The 26,455-nt window shown below is 43.5% G+C and overlaps 1 protein-coding gene across 3 annotated transcripts in view; it reads left to right on the top strand.

The window, feature by feature from the left end:
• The window catches only part of ttll7 (tubulin tyrosine ligase-like family, member 7), a 62,073-nt gene extending 37,027 nt beyond the window's left edge, over positions 1-25,046 (top strand). For 2 of the 3 annotated variants that reach the window (XM_029500825.1, XM_029500824.1), the window contains exons 14-21: positions 4,174-4,260; positions 6,428-6,659; positions 8,517-8,812; positions 10,213-10,347; positions 14,132-14,212; positions 16,003-16,163; positions 18,672-18,845; positions 24,329-25,046. In XM_029500825.1, coding sequence (XP_029356685.1) covers positions 4,174-4,260; positions 6,428-6,659; positions 8,517-8,812; positions 10,213-10,347; positions 14,132-14,212; positions 16,003-16,163; positions 18,672-18,845; positions 24,329-24,449 — 1,287 coding nt within the window. In that variant the 3' untranslated portion in view covers positions 24,450-25,046. Of the gene's footprint in view, positions 1-4,173; positions 4,261-6,427; positions 6,660-8,516; positions 8,813-10,212; positions 10,348-14,131; positions 14,213-16,002; positions 16,164-18,671; positions 18,846-23,495; positions 23,601-24,328 lie in introns of all 3 variants that reach the window. The other variant, XM_029500826.1, reaches the window with a different exon arrangement.
• Positions 25,047-26,455: the final 1,409 nt, after the last annotated feature.

Here is a 26,455-nt window from a genome sequence, read left to right as displayed (position 1 = left end):
GGACAATGGTATCGACATTACAAATTCATCTTGAAGCCCTGGGAGCAGATGTCATACTTAGCTGTTAGGCTTTTATAGAAACAAACTGTACTAAACAGCCTATAGCCCTTTGTGATTTATTTTTTCTAGAAAGTTTGTCCACACAAAAGTAGAATCTGTGCAGGGATTTTATTATTATTTTATTTTTTTACACAGATGTCAATCAGAGCTAAATCATTGAGCTGAGGTGAGTTTAATTCCAACAACACGCTGAGATGTGGATCTTGTTCAAAGTAGGACAGGAGAGATATAACAGGAAGAAAGGCAGTTGGATTTTGGTACTGATTAACACGATCATGAGTGAGAACTGGACTGTGTGTCATAACAAAGAACAGAGATACGTATTGTGGCCATTTATGATAAAGAATCACGTCCCTGAATTTGGATGTGGCAGTCATCAGAACACTAATAATGCTTTTCATCCAGCTATTTTCCCCTCCGTCCTTTTCTTTTTTTGTCAAAAATAAGAAGCAATTTGTTTCTTTTTTTGAAGCACCTTAAATGCATTTGTTTGTGCTCGTTAGCCTCACGTCTTGTTTAGAAGCTCCCATTGTTGCTGACTGCACACAATGGCAGAGAAAATAAATTAAGCTTATTTACAACCTGCACAATTTGCAGCATACGTGCTTGGATGGAGTAATTACTTTGTTCAAGTTGCCTGTTTGAGTGCCACAAGATGCTTTCGATTTGATGGAGAATTCCCTGCATGAGAAGCCATAACTCAAACATAACTGCCTTAAACTTTGTAACTAAACCATAAACCCCGTAAGGTTTCCACCTAACCATGATGATCTCATGATAAACCAAAGCATCTAGTTGTGCTCATCAGTCACAGTGCTTTGGCTGTTAGCCCCGGTGGGAACCATATTAATCATCATGCATTGGTCTGTTTGTTTTGCCTTTTCACAGTCGTGAGGGGCCAGAGATTATTTGCCGGCATGTTGTTGACATATCTGTCAAATCTGACCTGCTCATGTTCGCTGCCATTGCAGGCTTTTAGGGCCATGAATTGAAAAATGTCACGGACCGTCACCCTATCAAAGAAGAAGGAAATCTCGCTGTAATTCGAGCGATAACACGCACTGTCGCGCATCCTCCACGGCTTCATTCAGTGCATAGGCAACACAGCCTCAGGTTTCGCTGGTTTCTTCAGTGTTTGCATCACCTTTCTCCTCACTGACATGACAGCGAGGTTGACAAGTATGCAACACATTGTTTGCTCTGTTGTTAGCTGTGTGTGTGCTTGCTCGGCTGACATTCCTCTATTTTTCACACGTGAAAATCAAAGTGCGATTAACAGGTGCGTGCTCAGTCACCTTGTAGTACTCTGTCAATAAAATAGAATGGTACCAGTACACTAACTGATGGTGCTGTCTGAGAGCAACTCCCAGTCTGTGTGAATGCATTCAGTGTGGTTGGAAAGAAAATGTACAGAGAAATATTGGGTATCTCTTTGGCTCCTTTTTTTTTGAGTTTTTAGAAATCATCCCCCAAAAATACGCTGCTACTTTTTTTTTCCCCCAAAGAATTTTGTGGTTTAAAAAGAATATTTCAAAATTGATAACTGACTTTATGTTCAGCTGTTATTTATGTTTCCAAGTAAAAAAAAAAAAAAAATAAAAAGCTTTTTCTGCTGCAAAAAGTGTCCAATTCAAACAGCTCCATAGCAGCAGCTCATGGGGAAAGACAGTCATGTAAAAACTGTGGTGAAAATGATGAAAGCCAGAATCGCAGTGTGATCGATGAAAAACTGCAAAACACAACAACTTTGTCTGAACTAGTCAAACCAGCGTCACCTACAGCTAAAAAAAAAAAAGAAAACGGCAGTTCGGCGGATAGGCCATCTACAGGCAAAGGCAACAGCAGCTCCTCCTCTCCCGCTCTCAGTTACAGCTGTTTGGATTAGGGATCAGAAGAAGGGCTGAACAATGAACTAAAGTCGCGAAAAGTACAATATCCAAATTGCAGTGTCTGCAATTTTTTGACAGAAAGTAAAATGGGTCAGTACATTCCATAAATGAGGCGTTGTCCTTCTACAGCGATGCCTTGGCCAGCAAATAATGTTTACCAGATGGATAAAGAAGGTGCTTATTTGGTACAGACCTCAGCTAAGGCCACATTAATATTAAAAAAACATGTTTGTTAAAATGAAATCCAAAAATATACCATTCCCATTGACTGAAATAATGACTCCCATAACAGTAACCGTATCTGTCAAATATTTGCAATATGTTTTTTTTTTTCCTCCATATCAAGAAAGTGTCATTGTCTATCCACTCTTCACCAGCCCACTTTACCCACTGAAGTTTTGTGCTGGCTCATGGACATTCCTTTTTTTTACTATGGGGTGATGATTTCCTAAAAGTGGAAAGTGGAAAGTATTTTCTGACTATATTACCACAGAAATGCATGAGACAGCATCATCTGTCAAACAGCCAAGAAATATGGAGACAATGAATTTCACAGTGGAAACTGCCAACAGTAGAAAAAAATACATTTTACACAAAGGATAAAACATATATATATATATATATATATATGTGTGTGTGTGTGTGTGATTGTGTGCGTGTGAAAAAATGTGGTTAGAACTACACCGGCAGGACTTTTGGTCCTCGGTTGCTGAAAAAGTCCAACTTTGTGAGCTGACGTGCTCAGAGATCAACATACTGCCAAAGGCTGTGATATGTGATTCAGACTGACACACACAGAAGGAAAAAGATGTCTGATTTGTGTGATCAGTGATCATTAGAACAAGTTGGTAGATGCTTCTTAAAGATTGAGCAGCTAGTGATCTGTGCTCAGTATCTATGCTGCTGCATCACACGGTGTAGATGCACTTTGGGAGTAAACACTGTTAGTTAAGAGAAAGTAAACAGTTTTCAGATCATTTGTGATGTGTCGGTTTCAGTTTTCTCCCATGCTTAAAAACAAGTCAGAACACCCTTGTAATCTGCTTTGGTGTAATTTAACAAGGTAATAGGCCTCCGCTGGTTTTCAAACCTCTGTTGGTGGCAAAGCTTTCACCTCCTGAACGGTTATTAGGACGGCAGTGAAAACGCAGTGCTGCAATTAGTCCATTTTACTTAAGTTTTTAATTATCAAGGTAAATAAACAACATATTTGAATTTTTGGTGTTAGCTCCTCAGGAGCACTTATCAAATGCATTTAGTGCACATAATGTTACAGCATCCTATCACATCAATGAATGAATGAATGAGGCAAAATAGCTGCAATCTTATGGGTTAGTGCAATAAACGACCGGCAAACTAATTTTCAATACATTCCACATTGCTTAATGCTGTAATTATGAAATATCCAACAGATGTGATAAATATGACTTACTCATTCACTCAGTGATGATAAGGTAGTGCTTTCAAAAACTTTTTTCTTTTACTGACTTATCATAAATAGTGAGGTGATGATGGAAAATTAACTCATCTACAGCAGCTCAACACTCTGATCAGGCTGCAACAGGACAGAGTTCACACCAACAGCCCCTAAAATTCTTGTACACAGCAGCAAAAGCTCATGAAAATCTGTCAGAGCCCACAGATGCATACTTTAACTCTAAAGGACAAATACCTCTGGAAACATATGAACAGGCACACAAATATTCATGCACAGACACACCAACAGAGAGAGCCAGGGGCACACTGACCTTTTCACAGCCCCCAGAAAGCAGCTTGATGGCTAATCGGTGAGAAAACAATCACTTTTCATGTGTATTTGAGTGGCAAGCGGGAGCGTTTTATGTCCCGGCCGTGAAGCAACATTAATCACCTCTGCCTGTATTTCAGCTATGGCCAAATGGCCACGGCCCCAGCATATTGGCGATGGTGACCACGCAGCCTTTTTCCAAATTCAGCCTCTATAAGCACTGCCAGACAGCAATGCATGGTCAGCCAGGGACTTTTTTTTCTAACCCCCAGATAAGAACTTAGGCCTGTGAAGTGTTTTAATAACTAAAGTTGCTTGGTTTCCTCACACCTCATTTCAACTTCAAAGTATCTGTAAGCGTAAAATGATTTTAATCATTTCCTATCAGGGTATCGTCTTTCCAACCAAGCTATGCTTTAGACTGCAGTGTTACCAGACTGAAAACCTTCTGTCTGTTTTTTTGTGTCGGTGCTTTAGGAAGAGGACATCTTGGACCTGCTGGAGCAATGTGAACTGGATGACGAGAAGCTGATGGGCAAATCTTCCAGGCAACGAGGCCCTAAGGTAGGTGAAAGGGAGCGAGAGAGAGAGAGAGTTGGGACACTGGAAAAGACGAGAGGAGAGAGTGAAAGAAGGGTGGACGGGTGCTGTGTGCCTCATGGGACCCGAGGAAAAAAGTGCAAAGGAGCGTGTGAGCGAAAGGGAGGCAGGTAAGCAGATGCCTGAAGCTAACGGCCGCAGAAAGCACACAGGACGTGATTCAGAGAAAATAAAGGAGGGAGTGAGGAGCGGCAGGCAAAGCAAAAAAGACCCAACTACCTCAGGGGACAGCTGTCAGGCCGTCTCCCTCACTCTCCCCCACTCCATCTTTCTTTCTGTCTATCTCCCCCTCTTTCTTTCTCTCTGTCACATACACCTATACGTCCCCTCAATTTCCCACGACAGCACATTACTCCCTCCATCACCTTGCTTCACTCTCCCCCCTTCACTTCTCCATCACTTTTTCCTCTCCCTGCACATCTACATCCATCCCACACCCGAGGCCTAAATTGGCTGGAACACTCAAGAGAGTCTGTTTGGGACTCAACAGGGCAATTCAGCGGTGCATTTGAGAGCCTTGGCTGAAATGAGAACTTGTTCAGACACAATCACTGTTGTCCAAATTAATTTGAGCCCAGTCAATTTCAATGTTGCCGAGCGTACAAAGAGAGACGTGGAGAGTGGTGGAAAGAAAGAGCTGTGACTGTGAATATAGTGTTCACAAGCCATCTGGTGAAACTGAACCAAAGAGTGAGTGAAAGCTGAGGCGAAAAGATTCACGTTTTTCTGCCTGACATAGACCTCCCATTTTGCCTCCTGGTGTTTCCTGTACTTTTGTCTGAGTTCGCTCTTTAGCCAGACTACACCCAGTCACCTTCTTCTCATCCGCTGCACTCAAAACGTCCCACCCTCTCTGTGTTTGTTGCACTCTTTGTCTCGCTCCTGAGCTTTGTTTATCCAGGCGTCTGTTCCTGCCTCCCTCTCTTTCTCTCCACTCATGTTAAGAGTCCTTTTCTCCCTTTCTCTGTCGGTTCATTTCCGTTTCTCTCTGCTCCTATTCTCAGATTCACCTTGTCCTCCTCTATATTTCTCTCCCCATCAGTCTGATGCTCCCATCTCCCCTTTTATTTTCCTCTTTATCGTTTAATCTCTCTCCCTCTCCATCCCTCTCTATCACTCATCCACGTATCTCCCTGCCGCTGAATCTATAAGCCCTGTGATCACTTCCTGTCCATTAATGTTCAGTGGCCTGACAGCACTGCCCAAGTTAAACCTTAAATAACAGATGTATAAATGTTTTATTAATGCTGTCAGTGTGCACTTTTTCAGGATGTGAACTAGACATTCGACTTAATGAACTTCAAACCAAGAAAAATGCTTCTGTGTTTGTGATGTAGGTGATTTCACTGGTGCAAAAGATAGATCATAAACTGTAGAATGATGAGACAGCGTTAAACTACGCTCTTATTGGCGGAAAAAAGGAACATCAGTGAAGTGATGAGAATTTTAATTTATCTCTGTTTACTGTAATTTCTCTTTCATTTCTCAAACTATCAGATATGGGAAACATTTCGCGTCAAAGGCAAAAAAACAAAACAAAACAAAACAAACCAACAAAAAAGTTTTACTTTGAATTTAACCTTTATATATCCAATCAGGTGGAATTTGTTCAAGGTATGAAGCTGCTCATGTTCCTATTTATAGTGACAGCCAGGCTTGTAAAGGGGTGCATGTGTAATTGTGTGTCAGTGCATAATGAGCTGCAAGCGAACACACACAATCACACACACACAAGCGAGTACACAGACTAGCTATGTCACCACCAGGTCTCCCAGTGACAGATGGTAGCGGGCTGAGGCTGAGGGAGGTTGACAAAGTCTCAGCGTCTTCATGTTAAAGTGTGTGTCTGCGTGTGTGTACCTATGTCCTTGTTCGAGGCTGTTTGAATCTTAGATGTTTGGAACGAGGGCGTTTTTCCCAATGTGATGGTTTAGTGTTAGAAAGAGACGCAGTCAGTGGAAGGTCCCATGAGGATAAAAGCTGGATGTTTTTGTGTGTAATCGGTAGAAAAAGCTCGCTGCTGTTGTTGCGTTTGTGCCGTTAAATGAACACCAATGAGCGCACACTCTGTATGTCTATACTCTACACATAAGCATGTGCCATGTGTACCGTATCTATCCGTCCCCACCAGCCCTTGACTGCAATGCCAGAATGCAGCCAGACACCACGACGTCAACGACCAGACTACCTGGCAGACTTCACCAGCGGCAGCAGCGCTGAAAACTCCTGCTCCTCCTCAGACGAAGAGGAGGAGGACAGGAGGAAAGCAGGAGGAGGTGGAGGAAGAGGTGGAGAGAAGCGGGAGAAGAAAGTTTCCTACGACCTTGGGGAAAGCAAGGAGAAGAACTTGGCTGAGCGCTCAGGTAAAGCAGCAGGGTTGAGTGAAAATGTCTAAAAATGTCGTTATTAGGAAGCGAGGGGGTTTGACAGGGACCTTGTTTCCTGTGATCTCACTTTTTCGTTTGCTTCGGTTTGTTCTCGCTTGTTGTCTCCTCATTTTCTCTCGTTCTCTCTTTCTCCTGCCCTGTTTGTTAGTTCCTTTCTGTTTTTTTTACCCATCTGATGGTGGTGGATATGTTTCACTTACAGAAACATATCCACCACCACATATACGCACATTTCAGATTTCTGTCTTAGCAATCCCCATTTCCATTTTATTTGACAGAGTGATGTGCAGAAAGGAGAGATAGAAAACAATGTCTATAATGATGCAACAAGAAAATTGGAGTTCATCCAATGATGCTGCAAGCATATGACATCCTCTCCAGCCTGGTATCCTTTTCACACTTTGAAATATATTTTCATAGTTGTACAGAACACATTTCCATATGTGAACATGCACGGACACTTTTTTCTACATATATATTTTTTTGTTTGATTTAAATGCTTGGAGTTTTGCTTTGATCAGTACCTGAGGTGAGCACACATACAGCAGACTCCATTAGCAGTGCAGGGCCAGTAGAGCAGATGATAGATTAAAGATATTCAGCAGCCCGCCAGCATTTATGGGCCTAATTGATGTGATAAAATGGTACCAGATCCGTGGATCTTAATTAAAGTGTAAGCAGTGTTTTCATAGCCTGTGACTCAGAAAGTGGATCAGCGTTTCTGAGTTCCTAAGCAAAGGAATCGTCTGGCTCCATAGCTGTGGAGCCGCACAATGGTGAAGCATTGAAAAGCACTAGAGGACAGAAAAGTGTCCTGAATGGCGGTGTTCCAGTGAACGGACAGTGAATGACGAGGCAGAGATGAAGAGGAGAAGGAACCAGTTTACCTTGAAAACACCTTGAGTTTAATGCTGAAGTATTCCCAGTTTTATAGGGGGAACGATAAGTCCCACAAATTCTCATAAGTCGCATACATCAACTCACTATCGGCTCTTTGAGGGAAGAAAGAGGAGCCTTGTGGGCTGACCTTGGGAAAAAATAAATAAAAATCAGTTTTTACATTATGGGTCACCAGTTTTACTGCACAATGGAGGAGAATGTTGCTTTAGCTCATTCTACTTGTCACAAATAAGGAACAAGGCCACAAAAAAGTCACTAAGAATGAATGTGTGAGAATGTGTGTGTGTGCGTGTGTGTGCAGGGAGAAACAGCAACTCTGCCAAGCCCTCCTCCATACCAAGCCACCAAAGGGCTTCTAGGTCTAAGCCCCATAATGCTCTCATTTGGCAACAACCAAACCTCGGAAGGTTCAGCAACCACACACACACACACACACACACACACACACACACACACACACCACACACAATATAAACACTTGATGTTAGACAGACACACTGCACGAATAAAAAACACACACACTAATACACTGGCTAGTAGACAAGCTGGAGGAGTTTCAAGGCTGATGGAGAGCGTCAGTGTGGGTTTTTCAGCTTAATTTTCTGCCTGTGTGTGTGTGCGTCTGCCTGAGACAGACAGAAAAAGCTGCCCTTTAATCCAGGCTGAACCAGACAGGACCACTGTTTAGTTTTTGGTTTTGACTGGGCATGCAGCGGTCCTTAATAACACACACACACAGACACACACACAGGGCCAGCGTGCGGCCATGGGAGTTTTAATGCCACACTTCATCTCTGCAGTCACCCGGCAACAGATGGAAAGCAGAGAGCAAAGAGCTTGACAGTGACTGAGGCACTAAGACGGGATCAGGATGAGGAGAAATCAAAGTGTCACAGTCTCCTTCTCCACTGCCTGTCTGCTGTTTCTCCACAGGTCGCATGCACTGGAAACCTCCAATCAAGTCGCTCAAAACCAGCCCCGCCCCCTCCGCCTCGCCAACACTTTCCGGACCAATCAGGCGCTCCATCTCCTGCCCTCGCTCCATCGCCTCGCTCTCCTCGCCCAGTGAGGTGCGAGCATTGTCCACCAGGCCTTCCCCCACAGTTCCCATCGCCACTCCCCTCGTCAGGCCGAGCTCCGCCACGTCACGCTCTCACTCGCTCAGCCGCAGTGGCTCCGCCCACCGCGTACCTCACAGTAACAGCCTGGGCACCATCCACTCCAACATAGTAAGATGTTCATCAAGCACACACGTCTTCACAGTTCAGAATGTGTGAGATGAGTTGTCAGTCACAGAGACGTATATTAAATTCACTTTAAAATAGTCAAGCTGTCATTTCTGTTTTGTTTTGGGTTTTTTTTTTTTTTGTGGAAAACCTCTGCTCCACGTTGGATAAAAAAAAAAAAAAACAAACCAAAACCTTCAACAATTACTCTCCAATTCAGTTTCAAGAAAGACTGACATATAAATTCAGTTGTTCTGCCATCTTTTATCCGCTTCTCCTTTGCTTTTATCCTCTACAGGCATTCATTTTATTCCAGCCCACTAAGAATCTCTTAAGCAGCTCCTTCCCTACTGTATAGGCCTACTGTAGCACAATGACAATAATCTTCTATTATGTTGCCATCTGCTGCTTTCCGCTTGCCTCCTCCATTACTCTACTTCTTTACAAGCACACTGGTTACCTGAGGATATATGGGAACAAAATAAAAAAGGGAAGAGTGTGTTTAAATATTGAGAATAAGTGCGAGGGGGAGTGGCCTGAACCAAAAAAGGCCATTGAGTCTATAAGTTGTGCACTTGGATCGTGAATCATCTATATGCAGCACAGGCCAAAAGTTTGGACACACCTTCTCATTCAAATGAATAGGAACGCATGTCCAGACTTTTGGCCTGTGCTGTACATGAGAGCATGAGATGACTTTTGTCATGTGATTTCCCTGTGCAGAACAGACGCATGGGGATACGTGCACGCTTGAACAGGAACTGTAAAAGTGGATGTAGTTCTCGCTGTGAGCTCATTGCCATCGCAGTCACAAAAACAACGATTTTTAGGAGGTTATTTTCATACATAGCTTGTTACAAAGAACAGATGCAGCTCTGAGCAATCTGCTATGGAAAGAAATAATGATCTGTGAGTATAATAGTTGGTACTGCAGCAGGATTATAAATTACTGAGCACTAGGGGCAAAACATTCATAAGCATTAAATGCCTGTGAAGTAATCTCTTATAATTAGAAATAATATTAGCTAATAACGTAATGCAGTAATAGCATGACATCCTGCACACATTGTTTTGACGTGACCCTTAAGGCTGAATGCAACTTTATACTCATGTGCAGAGGGGATTTTGAGGAGCACCTATTTATACACAGGGACAGATAAAAGTGATAAATGACTTCTGATACTAAAACTGTCAGGGGGGAAATACCATAAAGATCTGCCCTTTAAATAATACCTCCTTAAGTGTACTTTGCTCCAAAAACCTGAATTTAACCTGCACAAAATAAATTTTCCCCTTCGGCCGTGTCTGTTATTAACAGGCTGGTTGTGTCTGTTTAATATCACGCAGCTCTGACTGTTGACTGCTTCCTTGAGCCGTGTGCTTTTACCTGTGTCTGCATTCAGGGCGATCCGCTGATCAACCTGAGGAGTAAGGAGCAGGAGGCAGAGCTGGTGCGTCAGACTCTGGCTGCACTCACCGCCATGAGGATCAGGCTTCCTGGCAAAACTGAGGAAGAGGCCGAGGCTGTGCTGGATGAGGTAGGTGCACGACTTCTGAAACAATTCAGAGAGCAGAGACAGTAAAAAAAAAAACAAAAAAAAACATGTTGAGCGGAGATCAGAGAGTCCAGCCTGACTATTCCCGGAGCCCCCTTTGTGTCCAGGTGCGGCCACTCTGTATTCTAACTAAAGGTGACCTCCTCCCCTCACTCCACAATAGCCTGCCCGCTCTGGCCTGGCTCCCATTGTCTTTCAAATGACCCCAGTGGCAACCTGTCGGTCAGTTTGCAGCCCTGCACTATTCCCCACTGCCCCTCTGTATTAATCAGAGCTCTGTGTCCTTGCATTTGGTGTGTGCGCATCTACCCTTCTGCTATCACTAAAGCTGTTATTTCACCGGATGCTTTGTTGTTAATGTCACTGGATGAACAATAGATGGATTGTCTGGACGGTAATATGTTAGGGCTTACCAATTAATGGAAATGTAATTGAACATGCAACACAGCTAAGTGTAATATCTAAATCAAAGGACCAACTAAAATGAATAAATGTTCATTGTTCAATGTTCAATCTTTTGTCCAAAAACATCTCTTCAACATTATTTTATTTATTTTTATTTATTTTAGTTTATTTTGTGGGAATTAAATGCACCAAACATTAATTCCAACTGACATCACATTATCGGCTGAAATTAATTCTCTTTTCTTTTTTTCCTTTTTTTTTTTGTTTATCCTGCAGCAATTTAATACTCCAAAACTTATTGAACTGAATGATGTTAATTGTTAAAGTACTGCACTGCTTAACAAAGCAATTTATCAAAAAAATGTGTGTTGAAATACTTAAGTTTTGGTTATGAGTTCATGTTGGTAGCTATTAATTCAATCCTTCAGCAATTACAGCTTTGTATTATTGCATTGCTGGTCATATAAAAACTGTAATTTAAGCTTAATAACTTTTATACTTTATTGTAGATCTAAAAATGAAAAGAATTGCACTTAAAACGGTGCAGATTTGCGTTGAAACAGACCAGAGCAAAAGTACCATGACAGCGTCCAACGGTCCCGCCTACACCGGCTCTAAACTCTGCTATAGTCATCACCCTCCTCAGAAGCAGCTGTCTGTTCAACACCACAGCTCCCGAGGTGCTGGAACGACAGCCAGCCCGTCTTCACTTGGCTGACTGATGGCAAAAACATACCACCAAAATGTTCAATGCGAAGTTTACTGGAAGAAAAAGTATACCAAAGTGCCTTATTTTTATTTCTCAATGTCACATTCAGGCCAAAGTGCACGGTCAACAGAACTTCTCTCACTTGGCTTCTTAAGTTGAAGAAAACTAAAAACGTAGACAGACGGGTGGCTGGAAGCCCTGCAGGGCTTTGGCTCTGCAGTGCAGCACCAGCAGCTAGATCGACAGCGCAGACACCATCCTACAGCGAGCGTGTGGTGGGGGCAGTCTGAGCAGGTCAGAGTGCAACCATCGCACCAGCAGACAGGAGCTGCTCCCCCGTCGAAGTGAAACTGACTTTTGTTCTTCTTGCACAGTTTGCACTGTAAGCCTGGTCGCTCATCGCACTGTTATTAACTAACTCAAAACATACGAGGTTAGCAGTTGCTGGAAACAGAACTTAACTTTAAATTTGCCTTTTATTCTGTCATTATTGCCCACATGAGGACCAATATTTGAGAGGAAACAAATGTAACGATCCTCGATTCTCTGGCACTTTTTATGGTGTCCTATTGGCTTTTAAAACGACCTTGATGCCCCTCAAATAAAGAATTATTTCTCTATTCCCTTTATTTTTTGATAGGGTCAGCGCAACATTCGTGTTAGCTTTTAGCTTTCATAAATAAAACCATTAAAATCTGGCGCAGCATTCATCTCAATAAACTGATAATGAGTAAATACATCTTAATAACATTAAAACGTAGCTGTTTTCATTCAGGTAGAGTCACAGAGTAATTCATCCAAGCCAATGCAATGTCCTCACAATAGCGCAGAAAAGAAAAAAAAGGTGTTTGTGTGTCACCTGGGTGTGTCGGGGTTGTGAGAGACAATTACCACCACACCTGTACAGCTAACAAACCCTAATGGGGATAAAGTGAAACCTGTGCTGTTCACTCTCTGGCTCGGGAGAGAAGGAGATTCACTTTGGCACTTTATGCTTTCCCTCATTTAAAGTTGAGGTATATAATTGGCTCCTTTATCTTTCACTCAAAACTTGCAGTTTTTTCATGAAAATCATTCAAACGTTAAATGTATTTAGTGCGGTTTACTTGTTTGTGTTATTAATTGAGGGTAAATTGTGTAAGTATGAAACAAATGTGACAAATCAGTGTTCGACTTAGCAGACATGGTTCATAAGGTTCTTATTGAGAAAACTAAACAACACAACAAGCAACTTTCTGGAAAGTGAGCAACTGTTTGCTGTATAACTTAGCCCTGTATCTGCGAATCCTCTTGTATTGTTTTGTGTGTGTGTGTGTGAGTACACATTAAGTTTACACTGAAGCTTCCCAATGGGAGCACTGTTTGCAGGGGATATAGCGTGCTACGTGAGAGGTTTATGTGCACCAGTGGGGAGATGGAGACTAAGTCAACAGAGCAACAATAACAGCGCCTGTAGGTACACAGTGGTGTTGGCACTAGGAGCAAGTGCATGGGAATATCCAGCTCAGCTTTTGAGCGTAACAACACATGCCCCAAGGATTCTCGGCGCACCCACTAAACATCGGGTTTCTCCGCTCAGGAGCAAGGGATCATGACTGGCTTTACAATTATCCCTCAGTTGGGCAGCACAGAAATTCACCAACACTACAAAGAAAAGCACATTTCAGACAGTCTGTTCTCTAATGCTCAGCCATGACATGTAGGTCTCATGTTTGACCTGAAATTACTTTTCTATTAAAGGCACTTTGTCACCTCACTTCCCAGGGGCTCATGAGGATTTCCTTAAAGTTTTCTACTTCTAACCATTGATAAGCAATTCAGAAGTGCTGCTTTAAAGGAACAGAGATCATTTTGAAGTAGAAGGTTCGACTCCGAAGATAAAATCTTTGACAGTACGTTTCTAAAACTGGCCAGACTTTGGTCTGATGCAAAAATTGCAGATCTATTTTCACTGTGCCCAGAAGACAGAATAACAAGACAGAGGAGTGATGTCGCTGCACCATCTCTCCCCCTGTGTGACCCACCTTCATGTGTCAGATGTCAAAAATCACAGAAGCAAAAGAAAAGGGAAAAAAAAAGTAAAATGCCATATTTCAATGCAGAACTTTTCCATAATGGAGACATGCGTGTGAAAAGCGAAGAGCCAAAATAAACAGACATACATGTGGGCAGTAACGTTTCAGGTTCTGGGCTGCAGTATGAAAGAGAATCTTTCAGACTGTGGGAATGAGCACATCCTTTTGCTTTTTAAATATGAAGTGAAAATCCTTCTGGTTTAACTGTGCTGTGGTCTGGTGCTCTCTTTTTGCTGCAGAGTAGCATGATGTCACAGAATACATTTCACTAAGTACTGTGCTCATATTAAAATATGGATTCATCTTCTCCTCCAGGTCTCTGTCTGGCCCAATCCGTTGATTTTATCGTTATTGCATTATTGTTATTGTTTTTTTGTCTGAGTAAAGCAGTAACCCTCAATGAAACAAAACATGATGAAATGGCAAAGGAATTTGCTCTCAGTGGGGATTTTTTATTATTATTATTAAACTCCTTCTCCATGCGAATGCCTAAACGTTTTTTATTTTACTTTTATGAAAATCAAGGTCTGTGTCAATGCTAGTTTTCTGTGAATTCACACTGATGTTTCTTCCTCAGATCCTCGACAACTGGAAATACCACAAACCAAAGGTGGCCTCCTATTGGCTAGTGAAGCTGGACTCAACGAAACAACGAAAGGTGAGGCTTTGCTGTGGAGGACATATCAGTTAATTTGTCTCATTTCACTGAAGAACCGGAGCCGGTTTTGGCTACAGGGCTTTGGTTTGTCAGAATATCCATCCTTCTAAAGTTTTCACTGTGTGAACAGCCTGAAAACACATTCAGGGCCACCAGGTTATTTCAAAACTGTTTGATATTCATAATAATCTGGCCCAAAAACCTCAGCTCCCTAAGTGGCTGAGATAATATCCACAATGTGCAAAAAGATAGTTTAACAAGGGAGAGGACAAAATGAGAGTCATTGTAGTTTATTGGTTGGAGAAGCGGCTGCAGGGGGTTGTCTGGCACAAAAGTGGGCTTAAACTACAGACACTAACAGGCTATCTGTAAAATTTTGATATAAGGGCAGGCTGCACACCGGAATCACAGCTGCCTCTTGATTAAGTAATACATCAACCAACTGCAAATCTTCCTTGGATAAATACTGGAAAGATAGAGGCATTTTTGTGTGCCTGAATAAGACAAAAAGAGGGGAGTCTGTCAAGGATAAAAGTCAAGCTTTAATAACTTTAACAATTAATAACAGTCGAGTTGTGAAATAATGCTTCATACTTGGACACATTGACTGTGAAAGTCTTAAAAATGGGCCCATTTATCATTTGACACCTGTATAAACTTCCTTCTCCTGCCTTGGCTGAAGCACAATTTGTGGCAGCACTCTGTACAGGTTGGACATTGTTAAAGTAAAAAGCCACCGTCTATTCCTTTGAATGCTTTTCAACAACTTTTAAAAGCAGGAAAGTAATCCTCAAATCCAACATCACAGAGAAATAAAAAATAAGACGTGCATGCATGAAGATCATTACCATTTCAGACTGTGGCGGAGAGGGAGAGACACCAAATAGGATGTAAACAAAACAGAAGAGGGGACAAGAAGTGAAATGGCATCCAGTAGACGTGTCAGTAATGATGTGATCTCTTAGCCACTGCTTTCTGCACATCTGTGCTCGGCGGTGTTGTGGGCTGTGGCGGCGCGCGCTGATGTTTTATTTGGAGTGGAGCAGCCTAATGAGCAGCAGGCAGAGGTCAGGAATGTAGCGCCCACCGCTCTGCCATCTGATTACCATACCAAAACATATCTGTGTGTGTGTTTACTCATCTATCAGTTTGTCTGAGTGTGTGCGCGTCTCGCTCGCCTCATGTCGCTGTAGGGAAATCTTCTTGCCTCTTCGCATCGCAGAACACACACGCACGCACACACAGTCAAGACAGGCATGTCAGTAATGAGGAGAGAGGAATCATAGTCAAAAGAACCACAGTGCTGCACTCTGAGCAGCGTGAGGAGCGAAAGGGAAAGGGAGGAAGAGAAGGATGGGAGGCGGTGTGGGGTGGGAAAACAAAGGAGGGAAGATGGAAGGGTGGTGCAGGTGTTCTGAGACCGCCCAGGAACTTCAGGCACCTTCCCTCCAAGACTGACGTTGGTTCAGCAATTAATGCTCCACCAAAGTCTCCACTGTCTGCCCGGCACTTTCTGCCCCTCTTGACTAAAGCCCCACATAGTCACACAAACATAAAGGCTGTGCGTCTGTTCCTATGTGTGTGTGTGTGTGTGTGTCTGTAATTCAACATGTCTGTTATTCATGACACAAGCTTGTGATCGTTATTTTTACAGGTGAAAAAAAAAAAAAAAAGCAGAAGGGAATTACATTTATATTAGACATAAAATCACCTGTCGTTTCCTTCACTATCACGTGCTTGCTTTAAACTTCTCCTGCCTTCTTGCCCCTTTCATTTGCTCTGTCCCTCAGGTGTTGGATATTGTACGTACCAATGTGCGCTCGGCTCTGCAGCGGATCTGGAGGGAGCCCGAGGTAGAGAGCCTCCACCTGTACCGGCTCTTTAACCGCGTCTTCAACCGGCTGCTCTGGAGTCACGGCCAGGGCTTGTGGAACTGCTTCTCCAACACTGGGTAGGCCACTTTGAGCTGAGCTTTGAGGGATGTGTGGCTGCGCTGTGGAGGTGTCAGCTTGACTTGGATACAGGGTGACCCAGTGTGAGCTGGGATTAGCTCCAGCACCCTCCACGATCTGGAAACAGATGAATGAATGAATAAGGAAATTTTCACCGTATCACCAGCTCTTTTAGATCTTTGCACACCAAACATGCTCCATGCTTGTCGGCCCACTGATGTTGATGAAATTAACCTCTTAGGTATCGAAATTTAGTGCCGAACCACGAGACATTTTTTGATGCTCGATGGTATCGAGGCAGTTCGGTTGGTCGACTTTGATACCCAGCTAAGGTGGAAGTGGATGTCAGGTTGCTGTTTTGGAACTCAAGCTTTTTCTCTTTAAATGTAAGGCTATGCTATATTGGAGATGGAGAAATGATCACAGCTTACATCTATTGAAGTTCACTTTAAAATGCATTTTTAATGGATGAGACCAGCTCTGCAGCCACAAAACCTCTATAAAAACTACAAAAAAAATAAAATTACAGCAGAGCCCATCAATGTACTTGAATATAAAGCAATAAAAAAAACATGCTAAGCCTATAATGCACGTTTAACTGTAATTGGTGGCCAAGACCTAAAAGGCTCACAAAGAACCGTGCTGAGTGGTCTTGATTGTTAGAAACTAATACGTTAGAATCTAACAAATGATCACTCTGGAGGCCAATTACCATAGTATTCATTGCATACTGCCAGTCTTCCATCTCCACAACTGCAAGTTCACACACCACGCAATCACCACGTCCTCAAGCCCAGTGTTCGTCAACATACCAGCTTCAGTGACAGCTGGGACAATTTCCCATTTTTATTTAGTATGTCTGGGAAAGCAACGGCAGCTGATTCACAGAGAATGAGTGACAGACCAACCAGACCCCGTTGCACTTTGCTGAAAGCTCTTGGCGATGAAAGAAACATGTTAGGCTGTGAAGACAGGGTGCAAATTAAGGTCACAAATCAGGGCTGTTAATCAGGGCTTTTTCACAGGTGAGAGCAGGAAAAAGAGAGGGGTGTGACGGAAGCAGGAAGAAGGTGAATGAAGGCCTCTGAGTTCCTTTACTTGGGTTTGTTTTCTGACACTTAGAAGTTTTCATGTGCTTCCTTTTATAAAAAAATTATTTATTTCTCTCTCCAACGGAAAGTGGCTTCCTACAAGGAGAGTCAAAGCTGTGTGACAGCCCACTTGATCACGTCCCTATAGAAATCTGACAACACAACTGACATACGAACACACACACACACACACACACCTGGACTGTTGCCCATTGGAGGATCACGTTGTCTTTCTTGGAGACACATTTTTCCCCTCAAAGAGGGAACATGGCGAGACACCTTCAGATGCATTAAGACAGTTTCCAGACATTTATTTCTCCATATTACCATCCTGTAACAAACCCACATATTCAGCAACACACACACACACACACACACACACACATATGCACAACCCTGACATGCAGACAGCTGCTGGTGACTGTCATTGGTGATAAAGGTCTGACCTTCTTGTGTCTCCTGTTCGCCATATTCTTTACAGTTCACTTGTTCAGTGGCCGTGTTTCCCTCGACTCAGAGGGCTCAGTTTGTGTAACCTAAGTTGCTGTCCAGAGCTCTCCATTTCCTTCCACCTTGGTAGTCTTAATTGAGGGTGAGCGAGGAAGGGAGTGAGCCGGTCGTATCCAGGAAGGGAGAGAAATTTGAGAGGAAAGTGACTGAACATGAGACATCGTCAAAAGACTGGGTGGGGGAGGTAAAGAGCCAGGAGGATTAGCCTAGCCTAGCCTGAGCTATCCCCCAGAAGGCTGCACACCATGTCGCCTTTGTCTGATCACAGCCTGTCCTGGATGATCCAACTAGCTCGCTAGTCTATTGTCCGGCCCTTCCCTATAACAGGCCATGGCCCCAACATGGATGAGCCCAACAGGGGGCCCCGACATCATGCCGCGAAAGCGATGCAGTGCACGTCAAAAAGCACACTCCAAATCCAAGTGCAGCTGCCCCCCTCCTGGGCCGCTTCTGTCTCTTGTTTGATATTTTATCTAAGGGTCTTAACAACAATCAAACAGCCTAGCAGCTATTGTGGGCAATGAATACAACAGGATTTGAAAACGACTTAGAGGAAGAGAATGGGAACACACACAGTTCTGAGCCCCTTCAGAGGAAGCTCCCCACCTCCCAAGGAGTAAGAGGGGCAGACATCAAACACACCCCCCAGGGTTGGGTGTCTTAGTTGTTGAAGCTCTCTTACAGTCAGGGGTATGTCCGGGGCTGTAAAGGGGGTTAACTGTACTTGGAATTGTTTCATCCTTTGTGTGTCTGTCTGTCTTCCTGTATGTGTGTGTGTGTGGGAGGCTGTGCGTGCAGATACATATTCACACATAATCATAACCTGTGGGCGTATACCAGTGGATTCATGGTGTTATGCTAAATCCGTAACTGCGTAACTGTGTGTGTGTTCTGGCTGCTCTACAGTTCGTCATGGGAGACCATCTTCAGTAAGAGCAGCGAGGTGGTGTCACCCCAGGAGCTGCAGTGCTGCCGCCGGCTGGTCCAGCTGTGCAGAGACTGCCTTTTGGTCGTCTACAAATTTGTCTCCGAGTCCCGCGGCTCTTTGACCGGACTCAGCCCTGAGTGGGATGACACCAGGTGAGGAGGACACCCGACGCTCCACTGTCTGCACACTGACTTCTTTATTTCTGAAAGATTCTTGCTGCCACAGAGTTCATTATACTGTAGGGCGAGTGGATAAAGACTCAGGGATGTAATGAGTAATGAGATTCCAGAGTCTGGTAGGTGCTCAATTCAAACTGTCCTCAGTGTCTTTGCGCAAGAGGCCGAGCTTTTGGTCCGTGAAGAGAATTCATCTGGGTGAGAAAATCAAAAGCAAATATTTGTTATAAAGTGAGAGTAGCGGATATGTGCAGAAAACAAGTCTCCACTTAATCATTTCACAATTGGTTGTTCCAGTTGACAGACTAAATTAGTGCCACACGTCCAAATGGTCCAAAAAGTGGCTGAAAACAGCCGATAAAAAAGAAGCCCACTTGGACGTCCTCCTCTTCACGTTACGGACACCTCTGATCTACACTGATGTGTAGATAGAAAGCGGGCAGTGATCCCCTCGTAATAAACTTTGTCAAAACTTCCCTTGAAATGTACTGGGAAAAAAAAGAAAAAGCAGTTGAGTAAACATGAATAAATGCACCTTCAAACACAGCCAAGAAAACTTGATATGAAATTTCAGCAGCTATCACCATTAAACCTCAGAGGGGAACCCCCCCCCCCACCGCCCGGCCTCTCTCCTCTCCTCCTGGAGCCTGAAAGCAATCATCTTCCTCACGTAGCCCCAATAAAGCAAACAAACACAAAAATCAGCCTCTTTCTATTTTTAAGGCTGATCCCTGCAGGAGACAGCAGCTCAGGTTTGAACTTTTTAAAGCACACATGCTTTGGGCTGGCAGACGGGGGGTGATGGGAACGAGAGAGAGAGAGAGAGAGAGTGTGCTGTTAACAGGAAATAATGGCCCACAGATTAGCGTTCAGGTTAGCCCGGGGCCCCCCGAGGCCTGCTTAATTCAATTAGAGCCCAGATGAGCCTGTGCAGCAAATGACCTTACGCGAGAGAGAGCTCCTTTTTTCCTGGGGCCTCGCTTTACATGATTCATAACTCTTGCACATATTTTAACAGGCTATCACTTTGCACCTAGAGTATTAAAAAAAAAAAAAAAAAAAAAAACCAACACAGCGTGTGTGCGGTTTGTCTACAGTTGTTGAGCTACTTTTGTTTTCACTAATCACAACATTGTTGCTACGGATTATTGCATCGGCAGCCAATTTGTTTTTGGGGTAGATGCAAGAAGGAAACTATAATGGTAGAACTGTAAATGGGTTTAATAACACGAGCATGGACAAAATAATGTACACTGGTGTATCCATTTATTAGCAGTAGGTTTAAGCATGCACTGGTCTGTCTCTCCTTATTTCTTCTGTCTATATATGTCTGTGTAAAAAAGCTTACCATTTGCCGCTGGACCAGCCTCTACCCATGGCTCCACCCCTGCTGCTGTCGCTGCCGCTTCTTCTTCCTCCTCTTCCTCCGTCTCTTCGCCCCTCGACGCAGGTCTCTGCTTGGTTTAGTTCTGCTAAACCCCCCCCCCCCCCCCCTTGCTTCCCTCATCTTCCAGCACTGCCCCTACTCACTGCTTTCTGCTGCCCCTTCCACCTCATGGCTGTAACAAAAGCCCGGTCCCACCTGCCAGTGATGGTTTGGCTTTGACTGCACAACCAACAGTCTAACAGGCCTCCTCTCCTTTCCTCCTGTTACAGTCTAATGAGTGACATTTGGATTGACTTAAACGATAAATTATCAGATTATCTGCAGCCCCAAACTGTAAATTGTTTTTTCAAAAGGCAGAGAGAAGCATATTCAGACTGTTTGGAGCTCTGTTTGTCAACGCTGCATCCACTGGGCCGGCTTGCTCTGCATCACCAGCCAATCACACAGCTGCTATGCTTTACACGCAATGCGTGTTCCCACCTCGAGTGCTTTGTCAGAACGACTGGCCTCTGAGCGCCTCACCCACACCTCACCCACACCTCACCATGATCAGCCTACCTGCCGCTCTCTTCTTGTCACAAGAAGACAGAAACCGGCTCGTCTCGCACAACGCCGAGCAGCTCACATCTCTCCATCAGGCATGAAGGGAAAGTCGCAACCCCCCGCCACTTCAGATAGCCGAAAAGCAATTAGGATTATTTTCTCATTGATGCATAAGCTTTATAAGAGAGGCTAAACGCTGTGCAAGTGTGTGTGCGCGTGCATGCACATGTCATGTGACTGTAACACAACAGTTATCCATCTCTCCTCAGTGACTCACACTCAGCGAACCTCAAACTATACCTCAACTGCTTTCAAATCAAACCTAAAAGGAACACTTCACACTTTATAGTTTTCCTGTTGTTCTCGCTGTGAAGACATGTCTTCATCATACAGCGAAGATTAGAGAGCTAAACTAAGAAAAAATTAAAAAGACACTTTGACTGAAATAAACTGAATGTGAGATGACAAGACTGGAGAAATAAGACGTCATGAAGTGTTGCTTGAATCCAAAGATGAAGACTAGAAATGTTTCTGTTGACCAGCCATGATTCAGGACACGGTGAGTCCATTGTGCCAACAATGGACAGGCACTCTGCAGAAGACGACAAGGAGAATGAGCAATTTCAAAATAAAACGTTGTCATTTTTACACAGCTTTTGCAAGAAAATACAGAAAAAGATATTTGAATGGAAGCAGACTGCGACAGTTGGGCCACTTCAGCTCAATGTCTCACATCGTATCATTGAACATGTATGCAGAAATCTACACACACACACTTGTGCATGTACAGTACACACACATTTTAGCTTGCACAGCTCTTGGCAGCCTTCGGTGCACGTCAAAGTGGGGCTGTTAGCCTCGGCTCACAGGTCCGAGGTCTTTGGGGTCTCCATTGTTGACCACAGCTGCCCGTTCTGGTTCAAGCATCCTTCCTGTGTGGAGTGCCGTGATCAGGTGTGTCAACAGTCTCATGGGTCTCAGTCCTTCAGTCTGTGTGGGCAGATGAGAGGAAGTTGCCAAATGGCTCCGCTAATGACTTTCTTGTTAAGCCCGGAATTACTGTCACTACCCAAAGACAATTTCGCCGTGATGACAAAAGTTTCAGATTTTATTAACTTTCATCTGTCTGAGAAGTGTGGCAGTAATTAGGGTTAATTGGGGTGTTGAGCTGAATGTGGGCTGCAGATAACCTTCAAGCCTCTTTGTACCTCTTGGTTTGTGATTGCGTCAGCCTTCGTGGCCGTCTTCCCCCTCCATCCTCACTCACGCCGTTTCATTTTGTCTGGCCTCCTCCTAATTCGCTGTGGCAGTTGCATCTCGATGGCGGACTTAAGGGTAGAGAGGAAGGACGGTCAGTGGGAACAGAGGTAGATTTTAGCTCTGAATGTTAGCAGTGGAGTATCTCTCTGTCTCCCTGTCAACTGATGGATTCAAGCAAAGCAAGTGCACCAAGAAGCCTCCCTCTGGCTTTCATGCAGACACGTTGTTGCCAAGACCATCTTTATGATCAAAAGGAGGACGAACCTGAGGACCTGTACATGCAGAATGAGGTTCCAATTAAAAATAGCCTGCAGAGACAGCGGCAGCGTGGACGTGAGAAGCACCCACACCCCTCTCCTCACCACTACCACCACTGTGATGCTTTCTATGAGCAGAATATTCTCAAAGTGAATAACAGAGGAGCCCTGAAGAACACACACTCGGCCCCCAATGAATGTTCAATATTTGATTTTTCTTTTTTTTTGACTACTACTTCCATGCCTGGGCTCGAGGTTTTCCTAGAAAAAAAAACTGAAATGGAGGAAGAATCATACCACAAATCTATGAACAGGATCCCAACGGATGTAAAGTGAGTCTCGTAGCAGAGCGCGGTGCACTTTGAGTTAGCCAGATGTGGAAGCACATCTCCTCCTCCTCCTCCTCCCCGGAGGAGTCTGAGTGGAAGAGTTTAAGAGAAAGTGCTGGACCGAGCTCTCGTTCGCCGAGTCCAGCAGTCACAGTGGAAGAGGATGTGCTGGAGGGATACCTGCGGCCTACTTGAAGCCTTTTTTTTTTTCTCAAGGACACTCGTTGGACTGAACGAAGTTAATTTGAATCTTCCCTAACTCTCCTGGGTTCGGGACCACGTTGAAGTGGACGCCCTCAGCGACATTTTTTTTTTCTCCCCCTCTTTCTGTCGACTTTAGAAGAAACTGTTCAGATAATTTGTCCACGAGCTATTTCACAAAGAAAGAGAGCTGTCAGAGGAAAAAAGTGTGTTACCTCCGCACCAGCTATAAAGAAGATATTATTTCCTCCCTCTGTAATCCTTCGCCCCAGTGGCTCCCTTTTGATTAGATTGTCACTTCTTGAATGTTTCCACGAGGAGTCTTTTCCTCTGACCGGTGTACTTGTTTAACTAAATGAGTATAAAATGTAGTTTCTTTCAGCGGCTGTGGGATTGAGGTCACACAAAAAGCCTGTGAATGTACGTTACTCTTCCAACCGAGCCGTGTGGAAGAATTTTGTCATTGTCCTCCGAACAGAAACCCCCAACATCCGCATAACCGTTAACTCTGTCCAGGATTTGATCATCTCATCTGACATTTTGCTCTGACAACCATATCTGACTCATTTCCAGTAAGTGAAAGGAAGATGGGCGCGCGGCTTCGGTCCCTCCTGACTCTATCTCAACCTGACGCTGGTCTCATTCTCAGGTACTGGAACGCTGTTAGCAGGAGCTGCCTCACTGCTCTGTCTCGGTGGAAGGTGTCATAGAAAAATCTTAGAAAGGTACTGACGTCTGTGCCTCGGAACGATAGGTGAGGATTTTCTGTTCATGATACCAAGAATTTAAGGGTCAAAGTTGAGAGTTCAAAATGTCTGAAAGAAGAAAAAAAAAAAAAAAAAAAAAAAACCCAACAGCACCTGCTTCTGTCAGTGCGAGGCCCCTCATTAGTTTTGAATACAACATGAATACACTGACAGAAGAAAAAATTAAACAGGAGAGCAACTGATGGCATTTTAGATTTGGTGCATTGGACACCCACTAGTGCAGAGAAGTAACCGGCTGATTGCTAAATATGATATTTGAATTATTGAATTATTTCGTTTTTCTTTGTCTCATGACAGGAAACTGAATTTTTTTAGACTTAGTCAGAAAAAGTAAGAGACTTAAACGCATTTTATAGTTTTATATATTATGTTCTGTGTTATAACAGCATTTACTGGCTTTTCATAGAATCGTTACTCATAAATTCCTGTATGATTAAACAGCCACAGAAAATACACCTGATTATGTAGATTGAACGGTTTAAGTCTCCAACTTTTTTTGATGTCATTAAAGCTTGGAGTCATCGGGCCTTTAAAGTTCAAATGTGCAGGAAGAGAAAGGTAGAATCAGAATGTGAAGAGCGGGTGATATTTGGTCTCAGTCTCAGGCACTAATGCGTGCTGACCTCTAAATTTTGACCTTTGCATATCTAATCCTCTCATTATGTTCATCCCTTCCCATAATCCCTCCGTCCCTCGCTCTGGTCCGTCTGTCCAGGTATCTGCTGCCAGTGACCTCCCAGTTCATCATGAAGTGGCCTTCGTCCAGCTTTGGCCGCCTCTCCTCGGCCGCGCCGCGCTCCCGCAGCCTTTTCGCCGACAGGATGGGCCACTTCTGAGGTCACCGTGGCAACCCTGGCTTCTGACACCTCGCCTTTTGACCTCGGCCTCCCTCTCTTTCCCCCACCCCACCCGACACTCACCCGGCCAAACTCCAATCTCAGCAATCCCAGTATGGAACTGAATTTGAGGGCAGCTCTGGACACAGGATGGCGCCGGACCGTCGGCCAAATCCACTCATGGAAGATCAACAAAGAAAGGCTGGGCGACTCGGAGCCCTGATCGGTTTACGAGTTTAGTTTGGCCCTGCTCAGACCAGCAGACCTCCGGCACCCTCTGACCCCCCTGTTCACCCCCCCGTAACACCAGACAATGGGTTTACCCCTCTCTCATTGCTGTATTATACCTACTCACTGTACAGTTACAAGTCATGGTACTGTAAACGGAAAGAATAACAAATACTAAACAATGCAAGGATTATTTATTTATGTACTTATTTATTTTGTAAAGTTTTTCATGAATGCAGTGAATGCTAACGCAAAATGCAGCTATGGAATGATAACAATAAAACTATCCCTTGTTTGAGAAAGTGGATGTAAAAAAAAAAAAACAACAACAAAAAGCTTATTTTTGCTGGCTGTTATCACTCTGTTTATTTCTGTATGTGGAATTTTATTTATTTCATAACTTATACGTTCTAATGCTCACTTTATGTTCTAGTTTTTGCAGTTCAGAGTAACAGTAGAGAGGAAATGCCTGGAGGACTTTAACTTTTGAATGCTAATGCTTCATGTTATACCTGTGTGATATCAAGTGCAACACTATTATTAAGCAACACGATGTTTAGAATGTCATTGTAGTAAAAAAGCCAAGCCTCTTCGCCTCTTAGAGAACGAGCTGACTTTGATGCCTCAGCGTAAAGGAGCCAAACTTAACTCTCAGAGAGCGCCCACTTCCCAGCATATGCACTTTGCAGATTGTCGCAGGAAGAGACAGTGGGTGCACATTATAGTCTGTTTGCATGCCTAGATTTTAGTCCCTCACCCAGATGTAGTGGTTAGACAGACGAGCATTTCGGAATACACTTGAAGTTCTGTGTTGTCAGTAATTATTGTGTCTTCGTGTCGGCCGCTCTCAGAAGTAGACACTTGTCTTGAGTACGGATGTGTGACGAGTATCAAGGATGTGTTGCATTGCGTAGTGATTGTGCAGCCCGTTGAATGACTCGGCTCCTCGGGGGCCAAATGTACTTTCGTGTTTTGGCTGAGAGGAGCAGCTGCAACCTCAACTCCCACTGCACTGTAGGTTCAAGTGCCAGGGAACTCACGGATGTGCCAATAATAAGCACATCTTCTCCACGTTCAGTTGTTTTATTTAACGCCAATATGTCGCGACGCTGGTGTCAGTGTTGTGTGTTCAGTAGTTTACTGGCTCCGTGTTCGTCCACAGCAGACGAAACACTGACTAAACCTTTAAAGATGGTAGTTTGTCAACAGCCAATAGCGAAGTAGTTTTTATAACATCAGTTTCGACTAAGACGTGTAGCAGCAATGCTGTGCTAAACCTGCTCTAACTGACTTTTGCCCATAATTCACAATGCCAAATATTTTTTATTTTGCCTGATTTTATTTGTGTTATTTAAGAGTAGTACTTTTTCATCCGAGGTATGAGATTTTTAATTTTACATAGCAATAAAAAATGTTTCAAGAAACACACTCCATGTTGTCGTTGCTGTGTTGTTGTGTATTTACTGTCAAAAAAACTAAACAAAAAACACACATAAAAAAGAGAGAAAAAAGAAAGAATGAAAATTAGTTCAGCTGTTTTGCATTTTTTGTGATACTTCATTTAAAAAGAACATTTTGTATTTTTGCAGACGGACAAAACAATTTTAAAACTATTTTAGGTTTTGATTAAATTTGGATAAAATGTAGGAGACACCATTTTTAAAGGAAGAAAGAGATAAACAGATTATAAAGACCTAATGTGTGTTTTCTTGGTAAATACTGACGTTTTAAGGCCTAAATGTGAACAAGCTGACAGGAATATCATCCAGAAACTGAAA

The sequence above is a fragment of the Echeneis naucrates genome, chromosome 4 (assembly GCF_900963305.1).
Source record: "Echeneis naucrates chromosome 4, fEcheNa1.1, whole genome shotgun sequence".
Lineage (NCBI taxonomy): Eukaryota > Metazoa > Chordata > Actinopteri > Carangiformes > Echeneidae > Echeneis > Echeneis naucrates.
Note: the sequence above shows the minus strand (reverse complement) of the source record. Positions and strands in the feature narration are given on the sequence as shown.